The 18,100-nt window shown below is 41.9% G+C and overlaps 1 protein-coding gene across 3 annotated transcripts; it reads left to right on the top strand.

Moving 5' to 3' along the window:
- Window positions 1-2,724: 2,724 nt before the first annotated feature.
- Window positions 2,725-15,601, top strand: LOC310713596 (DGAT1/2-independent enzyme synthesizing storage lipids-like). Of its 3 annotated transcripts, none has more exons than XM_083518022.1 (7): window positions 2,725-3,065; window positions 3,879-4,257; window positions 6,396-6,560; window positions 9,141-9,334; window positions 10,743-10,803; window positions 11,371-11,510; window positions 13,635-15,601. In XM_083518022.1, exons 2-7 carry the CDS (start codon window positions 3,939-3,941, stop codon window positions 13,731-13,733), a joined length of 978 nt encoding a protein of 325 aa, XP_083374148.1. In that variant the 5' UTR covers window positions 2,725-3,065; window positions 3,879-3,938; the 3' UTR covers window positions 13,734-15,601. The 3 variants fall into 3 exon arrangements, with proteins under 3 accessions (XP_083374148.1, XP_083374150.1, XP_083374149.1); XM_083518023.1 differs by lacking the exon at window positions 2,725-3,065 and adding an exon at window positions 3,097-3,245; XM_083518024.1 differs by lacking the exon at window positions 6,396-6,560 and having other exon boundaries at window positions 2,730-3,065.
- Window positions 15,602-18,100: the final 2,499 nt, after the last annotated feature.

The raw sequence follows: 18,100 nt of genomic DNA, 5'->3' as shown, positions 1-18,100 counted from the left end.
GCAAACACCTAGATTCTATTTCATCGGAGCTGGAAAAAATGGCATTTGCCACTCGAGGAAGACTTTTGGATTAATGCATTAAGATTTACTGCAAACAAAAGACTTACCAGTTTTGTTTTGTTTTAGGGAGAGCCTTACAAAATTCACATAATATTGTTTATTTTAACTCACCTGTGGAAACAACTCACAGGCTATTAAGAAAAAAAAGGATAGCATCAAGAAGATTGGAAGATGGGATTGGTGAACATTAGAAGCAGCACAAATAAGAGATGATCAGACCCTACAGAACTCGAAGCATGGGAACCCCCAACAAAATTTATAATTTGGCAAAATATTCGGATTTTATTATTTGTATTGGTATAATTTGGAATAATTAATGTGATATGATCGGATTGTTTAATGGAAAACTTAATAAAAATTATTAATAAAAACATGAACAACAACAAAAGAGAGAGCGGTTGCTAAACAGCTTGGTAGGTTTCTGGAGGAAACATTGGCTTTAGATCCATTTCAGTCAAGTTTCCGTCCTGGTTTCGGGACCGAAATGTATCTGGTCGCCCTAACGGATGATCTCCATAAACAACTGGATGGAGGCGGGTCGGGACTGCTGATTCTCTTAGATTTGTCAGCAGCCTTTAATATGGTTGATCGTGATCTTCTGGACCACCGCCTTGCCGACGTGGGGATACAGAGCACAGCCCAACAATGGCTGTGCTCTTGTCTTGCAAAAAACACCATGGTGGCTGTCACCAACGGAGGCCATGACTGTAAAAGAGGTCAACATGAGGGACGAGTGGGTAACATATAAATAAATTCTCTGGGAGGAAGATAATCAATTACAGCTTTAAAATATTGACAAGATAAAAAAAAGAAAAGGTTACAGGCTGGCTAGAGTATCACCAAATACATGAATTATTCAAACAAGATAAAAAGAAGAGATTTGGTCAAGAACTTTCAAGATTCAAGAAGGACCTGATATATAATAACCATATAACTCTATCTAAAATGTATAAAATTTAGAATGGTTTGGTTGGTAAAGGATGAGGAGGTAAAACCAGCTATGGTGAAGTGGGTAGTGGACTTAGGTCATAATATACAGTTGTCAAGAGTGGGGGGAAATAATGGAAGGAGGACATTAAGTTCACAGCATGCTACACTATTAGGGAGAACTATATGAAGGTGTTCTATAGGTGGCACTTAACACCGAGCAGACTTGCTTTAATGTATTAAAAAAATTCGGACAAGTGTTGTAAATGTAAAGAAGTGGCGGGCACAACATATCATGTTTGGTGGACATGTAAATAGATGAGGAAATTTTGGGAGGTAATTTATAACAAATTTTAAAAGATGTTTAAAATCTCATTCCCCAAAAAGCCCAAAACATTCCTCTTGGGGATCATTGGGAATGAAATTCCAAGAGACTTTAAGAAAGTATTTATGTATGCCACCACGGCAGCAAGAGTCTTGATTGCCCAGAATTGGAAAATGGAGACCTTGCTGACCAAGAGAGACTGGTTGATCAAATTGATGGAGTATGCAGAATTGGACAAGCTGACAGGTCAGATAAGAGATCAAACAATACAATTTTTAAAAAATGATTGGAATATATTCAAACAATATTTGAAAGACTGATGCACATAAGCTCAGCTAACTAGCCATGCTAGAGGCCTTGTGCCTTATCTTGTGCTAGGAGCAGCTTTACTTCCAAGGTTGTAAACAACATTCCTAAGTGTCTACATTTGACAAGAAAGAGTCCTTTGTTTTCTTGCCTAATGAACTGGTAATGAAGGAAAGACCATACATGTTATAATTAGTATTGTGTTGTAACTTTAGATTGAAGGAAGTTTTGGCATATGTATTGCTTTAAAGAGAAAACAGCTATGTATATAAAGCAGGCTCCACCCTTTCGGGCTTTGCTCAGCTTTTGGAGAGCAATCCCAGGGAGCCTTTATTGCTAGCAATAAACACCCTTTTGTTATTCCTCAACGCTGCTGGAGTTTTTCCTTTCAGTCCAGACATTTATTTTGCTACAATACCATTATGGAGAATTAAAAATTTTGACCGGTTTAGAATAACTCCTGTAAGGAAAAAAATAGTAAAATACAATGAACCAGGTTACTGAATAAATGGCTGTGTTAGGAGGGGCAGTTAACTAAGTACAACTGAAGCCCCAAGTAAGAAGGGGAGGGAAGTCAAATGCTAATGGATTACAAATGAATCAAATAAATAAGTATGCATTTGTGTGTGTGTTTTCCCTTTTATTGTGTTTTAAATATATATTGTTTAATTACAGGAAAATCAAGTTGTTACAATGTGGTATGATGAATGTATGTCTAAAGAAACCAATAAAAATGTACTGGGGGGGGGGGAATACAAGCTGTCCAATACTGGGCTGATTCACTTCTTCTTAGAATCACTTCCCTCTCGTCTCCTTCTCTATTCTCAGTTGTTGTTTTATTGGCCCTGCCGCTCCTGTGGCAATACATTGCGTGGGCAGGACCACTTCAGGCTACAGGTATGTTTCAATGCTACAGAGCAGCTACATGCCAATTAAGTGGGATGGGGACCAGGCTGGGCTGAATCCTCCTATGTTATGATTTTTTTTCCCCCTGCAAGGGGCACTGAAAGATGCCAATCTCCACCTGCCTTCTGAAGTGGTACAGCCCAGCGCGGGTAGGGGGGGGTTCATATTATGTTTCACACAAAGCCTTTCTCCACCGTATCAGTGGCGCGTGACGCAACAGGAAAGCCAGGAAGCGACCGAGAGGCGCAGCTGCCCCTGGTTGTGAGGAGAGGTTTCCTCAGAACGTCTCCTTCCCCTTCTGCAACCGGACGACGCCGTGTAACGTCGCACTGCATTGCGGCTCCCCCCCCCCCCACACACACACTACCGGCCCGCAAATTCCCTACCTGCCCCCCGCCCCGCCATAAGGAAACCCGCGCTGGGCCCAAGCGCGCGAAACCACTTGGCGAGGACCCTTCGCGCGCCTCGGCGTCTCCGCCGCGCGCCAGGAATGGTGGGGTTGAACCTTGGATGGAGCGCCGCGATCCGAAGCCGCACGAAGGTGAGTCAGCGGCGACGGTGCGACACTCGCGGAGCCGAGGAGGAGCTGGGTCGGCCTCTGGCGCGAGGGAGGCGAGGAGGAGCCCAGCTCGGAGGGAGAGGGATGCCGAAAGAGACAGGGAGCTGAGGGACGCGGCGCGGGCTGGAAGGCGTTTCCGCAAGGCGGCTGCTCAGGAACCAGGTTGAGACCAACCTGGGAGTGATTCCCATGGAACTCAGTGGGAGTAACTTACGAGTAGGCACATGTAGCATTGCACGGTCATCCGTTCCCTGGCTGGGGCTGTTGAAATTGGACACCATCGAAAAGGGATAACAAACCACGTCAGACATGATGCTTCCAAGTTGGCCTGCTTGGCCTCTTGCAGGTGGCAGTTGTAAGGCCTGAATCTCCAGCTGGGTTTAATATTACTATTACTAGTTTTAATTGTTTTATGATTCTCATGAAGCCTCCAAGTTGGCCTGCCTGACCTCTTCCAGGTGGCAGGTGTAAGGTCTGAATCTCCAGCTGGGTTTATTATTAACAGTAATAATAATTAACAAGAACAATAGCAAAACATTAAGAAAACTGTGTGTGCAGTTTACAAATTTCAGCTGGGTGCAAATAGAGGCGATCTGCCCTTCTCTACCCCCCTCTCCCAATTAGCCTCTATCTGCAAAGCTGCCCTGTGACATCACCAGGGGCTGGGCACTGAAGTGTCAGGGGCTGGGATGCTCCTGGCCTGGCAGTCCTAAAATGGCTTTGATTTTCTGGTCAACATGACACCTGCTGTGATAATTGCACTGCATTAACCACAAGTTTCTTTTCTATATCTAGGGCCAACGTTAAGAAACTTCTTTTTCGGCCAAGTTGCTTTTTAAATTTTTTAGACGGAAGATGATCAGTTCATTTTCTTATTTTGCACAAGAAGAAGTGACGTGGCTCATGGACCTCCTGAAAAATTGGATGTATCCAAATAATTATCTAGGGATTTTCACAGACTATACAGTGTACCTCTTGGTGATATTAACACCATTCATAATTCTGCTGTCACCTGTCTTAGTCATTCTTGGATGTATTTACCTTTCTAATTTTCTTCTGAATATTTACAAGATAAAGATTAAGGTAAAAGGAGATGATTATCTCAGTAAGTCATGGGACACTGGAAGGAGGGCAGTGCTTTATCTTTGGGACATGTATGGCACAGTGTGGCATGGTAAGCACCATTTTCTCCCCCTTCCACATTGCACAGGGACAACTTGGGTAACAGGATTATTTATTAATCATGAATTTAAAAAGTATTATTAAAGTTTTTGTTAGAAATACTGCAGAAATCGATTTTAATAATATTCGCTTGTATCATGCAGTTCAAGTGCTTAAAGCACTTTTCATACTTTTATCTCAGTAAGCTTAACAACAGCCCTGTAAGCTGAACTGGTAGCATTATCGACTTACCTAAAACTGTGTAGGCAGCAGACTTTTATATGTTTACCTGGAAGATGTCCTACTGACCTCAGTGGTGCTTACTAATGAGTATGGGATTGTATCACTAGGCTACAATTCTATTCATACTGACCTGAGAGTTAGCCATATTGAACTCAATGGGTGTTAGGAGTAGACCTCTATCTAGCTATCTAGCTACTATTTATTTATTTATACCCTGCACTTTAGCTGAAAATGTGAGTAGACATCCATTTATTTATGTTCCCAGAGTGGCTTACAAAAGTCACCAGCAAAGCAGTCCTTTTCCTCAGACACACAACTTCAAATGACAAAAACAGACAAGGAAAAAGACATGAGGAGGGAATAGTTAAAAGGCAGGTCAAGTACCAGTTCTAACAGTTACATTTCTTGCAGGGATGAAAGGTAGCTTGATAAGAGTGGCTGCCAACGAGTGACACTTGAGGAAGGGCCAAAGAGGTGACAGAATAGCCCTGTTTATTTTCTCTCCCTCTGCTCTGCTTTATGGCACTTTGGTACTTGACTACATGAACAGGGACTTGGGTTATCATTATTGTATGAAGATTCCATACATCATTAAAATCTTTTTTATTTTTTACATGATGGAATTATAATTTAGTAAAAGTACTGACATCCCTGGAAGTGAAAGCATCATTATTCAAACCACCACAAGATGCGTACCAGATACATCTAGAGTCCCTGTGCTACATGAATGTAGGGTCTCAGCAAATGCAGTGGGTTTCACTTCCCAGGGTGGAACAGTGGAGATACCCAACAGTAGGTCTGTGCACCACCTGTGACCGTGAGGCATCACCATTCCCAGCCCCAAATTTCAGTTTCTTTGGTTTTAGGCTGGCTCTCAGAGCACCCCTCACATGCAAACAGCCCAGTACCATAGGAACAGGGGAGATGGCCAAACAGGAGTTTCATACCTGTCATCGGATTGCCCAGTTGGCTGTACTTTTGGCTATTTGAGAGGTGTGTAAGCTTCAGCCTTGATCAGGGCTGGGCTGAGAACCAAGAAGGGGTGAAGTGTCTGAGAGGAATTCACTGTTGGGCTTTTACAGTTGCTCTTGTCAGCACAAGTATTTCTGCCTGCCAGATGGAATGATCCCTCCTCTCCTCCCCACACATGATGTTCCAGGGTTTCTCTTGACCCTCCAGAGTAGATTGGTGAAAGCCCCATTGCACTAGAGAAGCCCCTGTGGTGGCTTCCACTAGAGTGTCAGGTTAGTTGCATCCAGCCCTGTAGGTCCTTTATAAGCCTTGGGTGAAGTTTTTCATTTCTGAACCAACAGCTCCTTTAGAGCTCCAGGCTCAGCTTTCATGAGCTGCAGAAATGGGTAAGTGCAACTGTGTCTGAATTTTAAAGAAATTAATCACAGGCACAGGAACTGATGATAATTGGGACCAAAGCATGTAGGAAGGAGGTTAAATCCTTCCCTTAACAGCCACAATGCCAATGAACATTTGCCTCTCAATCTAAAAAATACCAGCAGTGAGGTGGGGGGTGGGGAGCTACTGGTGGAAGTTTCTGCCCTAAGCCTCCTACCTGTCTAGGAGGCTGATTTTTGTCAAAATCATTGCTGGGAAAGGAAGGGCCACAATGGAAACCTTACCTTATTCTTATTCTTATTATTATTCTTTTAAGCATGGATGTAGGTGCTCACTGTGCAATTAAAGTATCATCTGGTTCGGCTGTCGTTGTAGTGAAATAGGGGAATACAGGCTACTCAACACTGTTAGACTAAAAAATTAATTTGGAGTCCATTTCTGACTGCAATAACTCTACTAACATTTGACATTCCTTGCAATTTCTTCTGTTGCTTTCTGCTAATCTTAGGGGCTTGATTGAAGCAATGCTAAAACTCTTGTATTCTGTGCTTTGAACAGGTTATGAGGTGCACGGGATGGATAAAGTACCAGAAGGACCAGGGCTTGTTGTATTTTACCATGGAGCCTTTCCTCTAGACTATTTCTACTTTGTATCTAGACTCTATTTGCAGACAGGCAGACTCTGCCAATCAGTGGTTGATTACCATTTTTCCAAAATACCAGGTAAAATGTAGTGGGTGTGCATGTGCATTGTGTTGCAAAACTTTAAAATGTACACCATAATTTTAAAATGCTAGTCCTGAAACACAGGCATATCTGGGTACTGTTGCACTGCTGATAGGAAATAATATGCATCTTGCCTGGACCAGTGTTAGAAATGGCCAGTCTCGGGGGCAATTTTAGAAACCCCCAGTCAAGTCCCTAGGTATGTCATAATTGACATTTCCACTTGTTGTGTTTACATTGGCTTTAGTTTGCTTCTACATTTATATAGGTTTATACAGATGTGCCCAAGGACTAGTGTTTCTCTGTAACCTCGGGATGTCTAGGATGGCTCTTTCAGTGTCTAGTACCCCTCTGAAAATACAAAATAGGCCAAGATTAGCACTTTATGTAGTATCTCCTGGAAAGTTATTTGAAGGATTCAATTACTTGCCTCAACAAACCAAGAATAACTAACTGCGTATATTGCCCAGAAGATGCCTTAGAAGATGTTCTAACCTGCTGATAAAACTACAAGAAAAGTCTAGAAAGATGCACATAGAAAAAGAACACAAATGATGGACTCCTCCAAAGGGATACAGTGGTACCTTGGTTCTCAAACTTAATCCGTTCTGGGAGTCTGTTCGGCTCCTGAAACCATTTGAAAGCCAAGGCACAGCTTCTGATTGGCTGCAGGAGCTTCCTGCACTCAAGGGGAAGCCATGTCGGACGTTTGGCTTTCAAAAATGTTCACAAACTGGAACACTGCTGGGTTTGCAGTGTTAAGGAGCCAATTTGTTCGACAACTAAGCCGTTCGAGAACCAAGGTACCACTGTATTTCACATTCTATGCTCCCTGGAGCCATTGCTGTTTTGCCAGCTCTCAGCTCTCCTTATCCAATGCCTTTCCTTCTCCCCTCTTTTCTAAACAATCTGCTTCCTATGTTTTCTAAATTTCAAAGCCTAACTATAATGTCTTGTCTTGTACCGCTGTGTATTCTAACTACCTGAATGCCGCCTGCTGATTCAAGTCTTGTTGCCTTTGGGGTTTTTGTTGTTGTTCTGTGTGTGAGTGTTTTAAGCCCACATCCATGAAGCCCAATTTGTTATTTTAAAGAGCAGTATTTTTGTTTGCCTCTTTCAGAAAATAAGTTTTGACCTTGAAAGCTTTTAGATATGACTAGTTTATATAAGTGTTGAATGAACACATTTTATTTTTAGTGATTTGTTTCACGTTCTCAGCACTCAGTTATTAAGTATCAATTATTAAAGGAAATCTCAGTTTAGTAAGAGATTTGTGTATTTGTGTCTGTGCGTGGGATGGTGCCCTCCAGAACAACAAAGTAACTATTAGTACTTCAGGAGTCAGTGTGCTTGTGCTCCCCTCCCTTTCTGTCTCCCATCCAAGTACTAACCAAGCCTGATCCTGCTTAGCTTCCAAGATCAGACAAGATTGGTCGTGTTTAGGATAGTATGGCTGTAGACCCACTTTCTCTCTGTCAAGTAGCTAAGGAGCACTCTCAGAGTAGGTACAACTGATCATGTGTTAGAGAGGGGAGGCAGCTGTGCTCTGTTAAATTAACTGTGGGTTTCTATGTTTGATACATTTGCCTTGGATGAAAGAGGAAGAGAAACATTGGAATCTAATGCATTTATAAAAACACATTTCAGAACACACTTATACAGTATGCATAATTAAGCCCTGGTAATCCATTTGCAATATCTAAGGCTGGAAACCTTGGAAACTTAAAATAAAAAAAATTCCTTCCAGTAGCACCTTAAAGACCAACTACTGGAAGCAGTTTTTTTATTTTGACTATGGCAGACCAACACAGCTACCTATCTGTAACTTGGAAACTTAGGACAACATCCAATGGTGCGCAATGGATTTTGGGTTTCTTGTCTACCTCCCTAGCCCACGAAATGCCCATAAATTCTGTTTCAGAGGATCCTCTGGTCCTCCAGAGCAAATTATGGGGGTATATGGGAGGCTTTACAGCTGAGGAAGGTGAAGCCTCTTCATGTTACTGAATGCTGCTCATGCTATGTTGGATCTTGCCCTTAATTTTGAGTAACTTTTATTGGACTCAGTAGGAGTTATTTACATAGGAGCAGGCTGCATGAATGGCATGTAGATTTGCTTTCAAATTAAATGTTAGATGTTGGGAGCAGAATAATATATCAAGCTTTGGTTTCTTAACGTGTATATAAAGATTTTGGTGTTCCAAAAAAGGATGTGCAACAAGCTGCATGTTTGCATGGATGAATTAATGTAATGCTCAGAAACACAAATGGATGCTTTCTGTTAGCCCTGCAGTCTCATGCCTTTTCTGTCCACAACTGATAAACATAATTTAATTTTATTACATACAAGACAGATGCCAACTTTTAGGCTACAGTCCTACACTTACTTACCTGGCAGTGAGCCTCACTGAACTCTGGTTCTGGCTTCTGAGTAGAAGTGTATAAAATTGTGCTGTTGCATTTGAGCCTATCTTTCATAAAAGATGGCACACCTTTCACTTTTTTATGTCTAAAATGTGCAGGATGTACTTGTTTTATATAGTGTGTTTTCCCTTTAACAAAGTATTTCTCCTGCAGGTATCAAACTGTTTTATAAAGTACATGGCCTTACACATGATGGAAGAGAGGAATGTGTTGAAATTCTGAGAAAGGGATACTTGCTTGGAGTCTTACCAGGTGGAGCCCGAGAAGCACTTTTTAGTGACGAAAACTACAGTCTCTTGTGGGGTAGCCGCAAAGGCTTTGCTCACGTGGCCAGAGATGCAAAAGTGGTGAGTGGCCAGGTGCTGTAGATTTGAAGAGTGTATTTGTGTCCCTGAATAGAAAATGCATTTGCAGCAAAGCCGTAAGAGAACCTTTCGAAAGATCAGTGATGCTACAACCGTTTTATCCATGTGTGTTGAGAAAATACTGGCAGGTTGTCTGGACGTGTCATGGGATGAGAAATCTCATCTGCTGGACAACTCCACCTGATACACTAGTAACAGGATAAAGGCTACAACCTTTCAATAGGACAATGACCAGCAGTGCCTGTGCACCAGATGCATTTAACTTTAGAGGGAAGTTAAACTTACCTGTGGAGGGTAAAATACATTAACATGATCCAAAGGGGAGTGGGTTGGATCCTTAAAGCAAAGGTTTTTCCTTTTGTCTTATGCACTTGATATTTCCTAACTTCAAAAATCTTGTTAGGTGGGGCATAAGAGAGTTAAAGAAATGAGAGTTAACTCTTTCCCACTGGAAATCAGTGAGATTTAAAAGTTTTTATCTTTGGGCTCATGCCCCACGACAGCTGAAGAAATGTAATTTATTTATTTCCTTTCATTTGTATACCACCTTTCTTCCACCGTACTGTAACCCAGGGTGGTGGCCAGGCACACATCAGTTCAGCTTCAGCAAGGTGGTGGTCTCATGTGGCTCCAGACCGCACCCTGGGATGATTAATGAAAGGGAATCCCCTCCTTTTTTCAAAACGGCAAACAGATGCATGAATATTCTCACCCACTCATTTTCTTAGTATTAAATTGCTGAGTAACTTGCTCTAATTTTCATTGGCAGTGACATTACCTTTATCACTACAGTATGTGAATGAGTCTCAAACTCTTGTCCTTCCCCTTCCCTCCCCTTCCCCAACTAGGAGGGGGAAACTGGAAGCATTATGTAGCATTATGCCTGAAATTGGTAAGCTGTTTAGTGAAACTTCAAGCATTGTTTCAATAAAACATAGTTCAGAGTTTACTTGACAATGGAGTGAAAGTTTCTGATGATCTCACAGATGCACCAGAGTAGCTGGGTTTCCCCAGCCAGATGAGCAGGGTATAAATAATAAATTATTATTAAAATTATTATAACGCAAAAAGCCAAAGCTTATTAATGTAAGGACTAAACCATAGTTTATCATTACATTGAGATGTGTCGATTTCAGTTTATGTAATGAGCTTAAAATACTGATGCTGAAATTTTGAGAGACATAGGTGAAGTGATAAGTTTCATTGGAAAACTGGTTTCAGAATTGTGGCATCTTACCATACAACACCTTTTTTATACATGGAGATAACATCCATGAGATGATTTCCTTTTTGTGCATGGAGGATAACTATGATATCAATACAAGATATTTAAGTAGTGGAGGCTGAACTACTGCCCTAATTGTGGCTACTTTTCTCCCACCTTTCTCAGCCTATCATCCCTATATTTACAAAAAATCTTCGGGAAGGATACAGAGCACTTGGAAAAATATGTAAGATTGATTCCCTTTGCATCTTCCCATATCAGCTTATGCCCTAGGGCTAAACACATTACACATAAGTAAATTCCACTGGCTTCAGTTGGACTTCTGTATAATTGTGTTTAGAATTTTTCTCCTGGAATATTTTTGTTGTCATCTTGAACTTTATGCTGTCATACATCCTTCTCTGCGTTGCATCACACTGTCTTATCCTAGCTCTTTTTCCTTTACCTGCTCCATCTCTGTTTGTGTGGTTCTTCCTCTTCAGTTTCTTTGAATTTGTTTAGGTGTCCAGTTGTGCCTGGTCCATGGCCGGGTAATGCGGATTTACTTGTACTGTAGTCTAGTATGTATTTGTGCACACATTAGCACATTGAAATCAATGAGGTTTAAAATATGTATAATTATACAATGGGTTGAGGCTGCTTATTGTGCATGACAATTTAGACATACTTTTTGCACAGTTAGCCCCAACTGCATGGCCTTTGCTCATCTATTATTAAGGCTTCTTCTCATTCCTAAGACTATATCATATTACCATATATTAAAAATGAGAATTTTTGAAAAATTTACACACAGGGCCATTTAAGTGGCTGTATGAACGTACCCGATGGCCAATTGTTCCTGTATATGGAGGGTTTCCAGTCAAATTTTGCTCCTATGTAGGAGATCCTATTCCTTATGATCCGAATATAACAGTTGAAGAACTAGTTGAAAAGGTAAGTTTGGTGTACTAGGTTTTATTAATACCTATGTTCTAAAGTACAAGGCATATGCGTAATGTAGTACTCTGGGAGTGCAATCCTATGCACACTTTTCTGGGTGTACATCTTACTGAGTTCAGTGTTTCTTGCTTTTCAGTAGGCATGCATAAGGTTACATGGTTAGGATGCAATCTTACACCCATTTACCTGAGATCGATTCAGCTGGGCTTACTTCTGAGTAGACATGTATAGGTGTTCACTTAAACTCCTCACTGGAGTATCAAGAAGTCCTGGGGAAGAAAACAGAAGAGATGCATTGCTGAAATATTGGACTTAACAGAAGAGAAAATGACAGTGGCCAAAAAATGCTGAGGTAAAATACTGGGCTTATAGAAAACAATGGAAGGGACCCAGCGTACCCCAATTGCCTAATATGGTTTTTGGTTTTCAAAAGAGCATTGCAGATAAGAAACCAGTGTTGCAGGTTCACACAGTGAAAGTATCAACACTTGCCTGAAGACAGAGAAAGTGTAGCAGAATTAACCTACGGTAAAATTGTCTCCTGGGTTTCAGTGAGCCTCTCCTGTCATTTTCTGATGCGTTCTTTTGTGCACACCGGGAATTTGAGAAAAGGGGAAGATTACAAAACTCGGGAGGGTGTCCTCCAGTGTGCTTTATAGTGGTATAAAGACATTAAAAATAGATTAGATTATACAGGGGAAAATATTTCCTCAAGTTTATTTTGAAAGGTTGTGGGGTTAGTTTCACTTTCCCATTAATTTCAGTAGGAGTAATTAGGTCTCCTGGTGTGAATTCCTACGTGGAAAGGGGTGGAGAGAGGCATTCCACCTTTAAAGGCCTGCTGGCTTGGAGCAACCAGGCTGGAAAGTGGGGTGGTGCTGAACTTACCTCCTTCCACCCCACTTGTGTCTTCCTCCCTGCTTCCTTTGGTTTTAGTGAGAAGATAATTAGTTGTACCAGCTTGAGGTTCTTCCCTGGAACATTCTGTCTCCGGTCCTAATGACAGCTACCACCGGAAGATCACTGGTAGTACATCTATGCAAATAAAGTTTTCCATGGGTATAGCAGGAACATACAACTCCCTTGCTACAACAGCTTCACTGGCCTGTCGGTCTGTTTGTGGGCGCAATTCAAAGTGCTGGTTATGACCTATAAAGCCCTAAGTGGCTTAGTTCCAAGCTGACTGTATTTCCCCTATACAAACCAACCTGGGTTTTGAGATCTTCAAGGGGAACCCTTCTCCTGGTCCTGCCACCCTGACAGGCCTGCTTGGTAGGGACTCAGGTGAGGGTCTTCTTGATGGCTGCTCCCGGACTCTGGAACTACCTCCCTAGGAAAGTTAAACTGGCTCCCTCCATGTTGTACTTCTGCTGGCAGATGAAGACTTTTTCATTGCAACAGGCCTCTTGAAATTGATTGCTTTTAATGAAAGAAAGGGCTGGTGCAATGCTGGATTTATTGTTTTAAATAGATTTGAGAGACAGAGAGTTTTAATTCTATCAATGTTTAATTGCTTCTTTCTGATATCTGTAAGTCATCTTGAGTCCCTGTCAGGGAAAAAGGCAGGGTATAAATAAATGAATAACAATAACAAGAATAATTCTATGGTGAACATGGGTTCTCCACTGGTAGATCATTAGATCTAAGGACAAGGGGCACTTCTATGCCATTCTCTACCCGGTAGATTTGGATTTAGGATTGCTCTGCTCATAAATTAAATGTAATTTGCATTTTTTTAAAAAAAAATTAAAGGGAGAGGAGAAAAGATGGAACACAACAGGACCAGTGGCGTAGGGTGGGTTGTCAGCACCCGGGGCAAGGCGAGTAATTTGCGCCCCCTAACCCGTGGATTTGCGCCCCCTAACCCTAACCCCCAGATGTTGCGCCCGGTGAGGCCGGCCCCCCTGCACCCCCCACACTACGCCACTGAACAGGACACATGACCTCTGAGAATTGCATGCAATATTAAGTGACAGAGCTCTACTTAAAAATTGGACCTACTAGGGTCCACAGCCACTCTGTTGTATAGAAGGGTTAAATACTTTAAACTTACACTTGCATTTATATATTCTGGGGTTATATAAAAATAAACATAATATTTTCTGGATTTTTTTTCAGACAAAGACAGCAATAGAAGATCTCAGAGATAAACACCAAAAAATTCCAGGTAGCATACAAAGAGCACTGTTGGAACGATTTTATAAGATTCCAAGTTAATAGGAAAATTCTTTTGAAAATGTATATATTTCCTTCCTAACAGTCTTGCAGTATTTTTTTATTTATACAAGCATCTCTTTTGTTGAAAAAACATGGCTAATGTTTTGTATCACAGAAACAGCATCTTTCACTCTAAGAAAAGTGCTTGAGTTGAGTTTTTGCCAGCTGTTTTGAGGGGGGGGGCTTTTTATTTATCCAATTCAATTGGAGTTTAAGCCTGGTTTTGGCATTGAAACTGCCTGGGTCACCCTGATGGGGGTCTTTTGCTGGGAGAGAGTCAGGAAGAGTGCAACTGTTGATTCTCCTGGACCTCAGGGCACCTTTTCATACCATGAACCATTGTATCCCTCTTTCCAAGTTACTCCTGGGTAGCACTGCTCTTCTGCTCATACCATCTTGGCATACCAGGTAAAGTCCTACCTGGACAGAGAGTCTGGATTCAGTGTTCCATGTGCTGGTTACCTCCTGTTCGCATCACTGTGATGCATTTTATATAAGGCAGCCTTTGAAAACTGGCCAGAAACTTCAGTCAATACAAAATACCAACTGTGACTAGTCATCTTCACTGGATCCGTTTACACTTTAACACAAGAAAATTGCTCATCTAGTCTAGCATCTTTTTATTGTGGTGGCCAACCAGAGGCAAATGGGAAATTGAAAGCAGGACCTGAGCACAGCCCCAAATTCCCCTACATGCCCTTTTAAGCCCTTTGTGCTCTGAAGCCTTGGTATCTGAAGGCTGGCCCTCATTCCACATATATTTGCCAGGGCCAAAAATAATCATCAATAGGATGTTTCAGAAGGAAACGTGTTGACTAAAAAGAGAAGGTGAGGTTCCCAGAGGAAGAAGAGAGCTTAGTAATTTTGTGGGACATTGGGGAAGCTTTTAGGGCAACAGTCAAAAGAAAGCAGGCCAGAGACTGGGGGTGATTCTACAGGGTAGGCTAGGAGTGAAATAAAGTTCTGGTTTTGCAAAAGAGCAATAGTGTGAGGGGTGCTATGGAAAGCATAGGAAGGAGAGTCTGAGATATTGGAGCCAGAAAGTCAAGAATGAAAGAAAGGACAACAAAGGAAAGAGAGCAGGTCACCCGAAGAAGGAGGGGGAGGAAAGGTCCACAGGAATTTTTGGTGCAAGGAAATGAGATATTGCTGGCATTCAAAAGGCTAGAGCAAAAAGAACTGTTTTGATGACTGAGATGGAAGTGGGTGAATTGATGATTAAAATGAAAGCCCAAACCCCAATTTTCCTGTCTTATCAAAGTCATTGGGCTAGATTCAAGTAATGTTATGTACTAATGGAAACCAACATAAGAAAGATACTGTCCCTTCCTAGACTAGCAATAGGAAGATAAAAATCAGCAGGAACTGTGCCCATATCTGTTATCCACTTGTAAATTGATTTTGGTTGTGGTGACGCAAGCTGGACTTTCAGCCTTCTAATCCATGCAAGGCTCCATCAAAGTGATAGTGATCTCAAAACTGTGTGAGAAAGCCTGTTCAGAATTGATCCCTTGGCCATGGAATGCCATCATCAGAGATGCACACCATACAATTGCTTTCATATCTTACTGGATCAAGACAGATACCTTTTTATTTTCTCAGGCCATTTAAATTATGTTCTACATCGCTTCCACTACTGGATTTTATTCCTCTGCCCTGAGTTTCACAATGAATTATTGCTACTAAGTCTCTCTGCCCCTTTCTAAACCAACTTTCCTTTTTTAAATATATATGTGTATATATAATGGTGTGTTGTTGATTTTTTTGTTATTTTATTGGTTTTAATCCCTATTTGTCATCCTGAGCATTTTGATTATAAGGTTATACATTGTATGTATTAAAAAAATAAATAAATTCAGCTGCCCAAATAAGGTTGGTGTATGATTATATTGCAGCTCAAATCCATCCAAAACTGCAATCCTACATACACCCATTAAGACATTGGACCTACTGGACCTACTCCCTGATAGACACATGAAAACTTGTTGGATATATTGTTCTATGAGATTCCAAGTACATCTGTCTGTAATTCCAACCACCGTATATAATTTGGTGATGTAATTAGATAATTTATTTAGGCATTTATTAAAGTGTTTGGGCTGCTGCTGTTTAATGGCAGATTGGCCCATAATCAGACATCTGTCATCAGCTTCAACTGGCCGGCTAAACCAGGTGAGGTAGCCAATGAGTATGAAATCTTTGGTGAGTTAGGGACTTCCACTGCATGCAAAGACGGGCTCCAGCAGACTTGAGTGGACAAAACAAATCCAAATTGGAGTCCCCAAGTTAGCTGGATGGCATCTTATATGCCTCCTTCTGGAGACACAGGGTGGATCTTCACAGAGGTCAGATGCAGGTGGAACACTACCAGGTTGATCTGCATCCACCTCGAAGGCACTGATATGCTTTCGGTTCAACTTCTTACACAGGGCTTTCCAAGGCAGATCCTGTGTCGAGAGCCAGACACAACCCCCCACTTGGATCAGAGTTCCTGGTTGCCTGTGCACATCAGCTGTCCTCTGGTATGTCACTTTGGGGCGGTCAAGTTGCGCTCATAGCAACTGTTGAACTGCTTCCAGCTCTTCCAGTGTAAGAGCCAGTGGTTAAGAGCGGTAGATTCATAATCTGGGGAACCGGGTTCGCATCTCCGCTCCTCCACATGCAGCTGCTGGGTGACCTTGGGCTAGTCACACTTCTCTGAAGTCTCTCAGCCCCACTCACCTCACAGAGTGTTTGTTGTGGGGGAGGAAGGGAAAGGAGAATGTTAGCTCCTTCAGGTACTGATAAAGCGGGATATCAAATCCAAACCCCCCTTCTTCTTCTTCTTCTTCTTCTTCTTCTCACCGGAGGGGAGCTGGTGTCTGGCAGGTGTGAGGATGATATCCATTGTTCACAAGGGAGTTTGCTTGGTGGAGGCATGCAGTGAGTTATTGTATGTCAACTTCGCTAGCTAGAGGAATGCCATCCAATTGTCCTGCTGGTAATTGACATAGCAGTAGAAATATTGCTCCTTAGTTTATTTCCTTTCCTCTGCATTGCCATTTGTAGCTGGATGGTGGGCAGAAGAGATGCTCAGCTCCAGCTCCAGCCACTGCATTGAATGCCTTGCAGAACTGAGCAGTGAAGTGGGTTCCTGTGCCAGAGACAATCTGCTGCGGTAGCCTGTGCAGCTTAAAAATGTGGTCTACAAACAGCTGTGCAGTTTCTCTGGCAGTAGGGAGCCCCTTGCATGGGATGAAATGTGCTAGATAACCATTGTGATTCATTTACTTTCAACACTGTTCAAAGGAATTGGACATTATTTGCTGGCAGCCCAGGCTGGATAAATAGTAACCTGTCTAGTTATACAGTAGATAAGTTGTGCAACTAATGGCTCTTGTTGTAAAATAACCCTTGTGTAATTGAATTTTACATAAGTGAATGCCACATCAAAGTTAATTTCACATGACTTACTTATTGCACAAATTTTAATTATGAGTTTCAATCATGTGCCAAGTAATTTATTATGTATGTATTTATAATAATTGGGTTTTGTGCAATTAGATTTTGGGCAGTTTAGTGTATAATGTGTACATGGCTTATATGCAATAGGTGGCTTCTTTTCAAGCTAAAATAATTGGGTCATGTACAAAGAAGCTCAAAAAGGAGAAAGTATGAATATTAGAAAATAATAATAATAATAATAATAATAATAATAATAATAATAATAATAATAATAATAATTTATTATTTATACCTCGCCCATCTGGCTGGGTTTCCCCAGCCACTCTGGGCGGCTTCCAAAAGAATATTAAAATACAATGATACATCAAACATTAAAAGCTTCCCTAAACAGGGCTGCCTTCAGATGTCTTCTAAAAGCCTGGTAGTTGTTGTTCTCTTTGACATCTGGTGGGAGGGCGTTCCACAGGGAGGGCGCCACTACCGAGAAGGCCCTCTGCCTGGTTCCCTGTAACTTGGCTTCTCGTAGTGAGGGAACCGCCAGAAGGCCCTCGGTGCTGGACCTCAGTGTCCGGGTAGAACGATGGAGGTGGAGGCGCTCCTTCAGGTATACTGGACCGAGGCCGTTTAGGGCTTTAAAGGTCAGCACCAACACTTTGAATTGTGCTCAGAAACGTACTGGGAGCCAATGTAGGTCTTTCAAGACTGGTGTTATATGGTCTCGGCGGCCGTTCCCAGTCACCAGTCTGGCTGCTGCATTCTGGATTAGTTGTAGTTTCCGGGTCACCTTCAAAGGTAGCCCCACGTAGAGCGTATTGCAGTAGTCCAAGCGGGAGATAACCAGAGCATGCACCACTCTGGCAAGGCAGTCCGCAGGCAGATAGGGTCTCAGCCTACGTACCAGATGGAGCTGGTATACAGCTGCC

This window comes from Podarcis liolepis (genome assembly GCF_965112155.1).
Source record: "Podarcis liolepis genome assembly, chromosome: 8".
Lineage (NCBI taxonomy): Eukaryota > Metazoa > Chordata > Lepidosauria > Squamata > Lacertidae > Podarcis > Podarcis liolepis.
The sequence above is the reverse complement of the archived record's forward strand: the minus strand, read 5'-3'. Positions and strand labels throughout refer to the sequence as shown.

Excerpts from the sequence above, each read along its gene's own strand:
- LOC310713596 (XM_083518022.1), top strand. The coding sequence starts at position 3,939 with ATGATCAGTTCATTTTCTTATTTTGCACAAGAAGAAGTGACGTGGCTC. Across the intron at positions 6,561-9,140 it reads CCATTTTTCCAAAATACCAG|GTATCAAACTGTTTTATAAA; the intron begins GTAAAATGTAGT and ends TTTCTCCTGCAG. Across the intron at positions 9,335-10,742 it reads TGGCCAGAGATGCAAAAGTG|CCTATCATCCCTATATTTAC; the intron begins GTGAGTGGCCAG and ends CACCTTTCTCAG.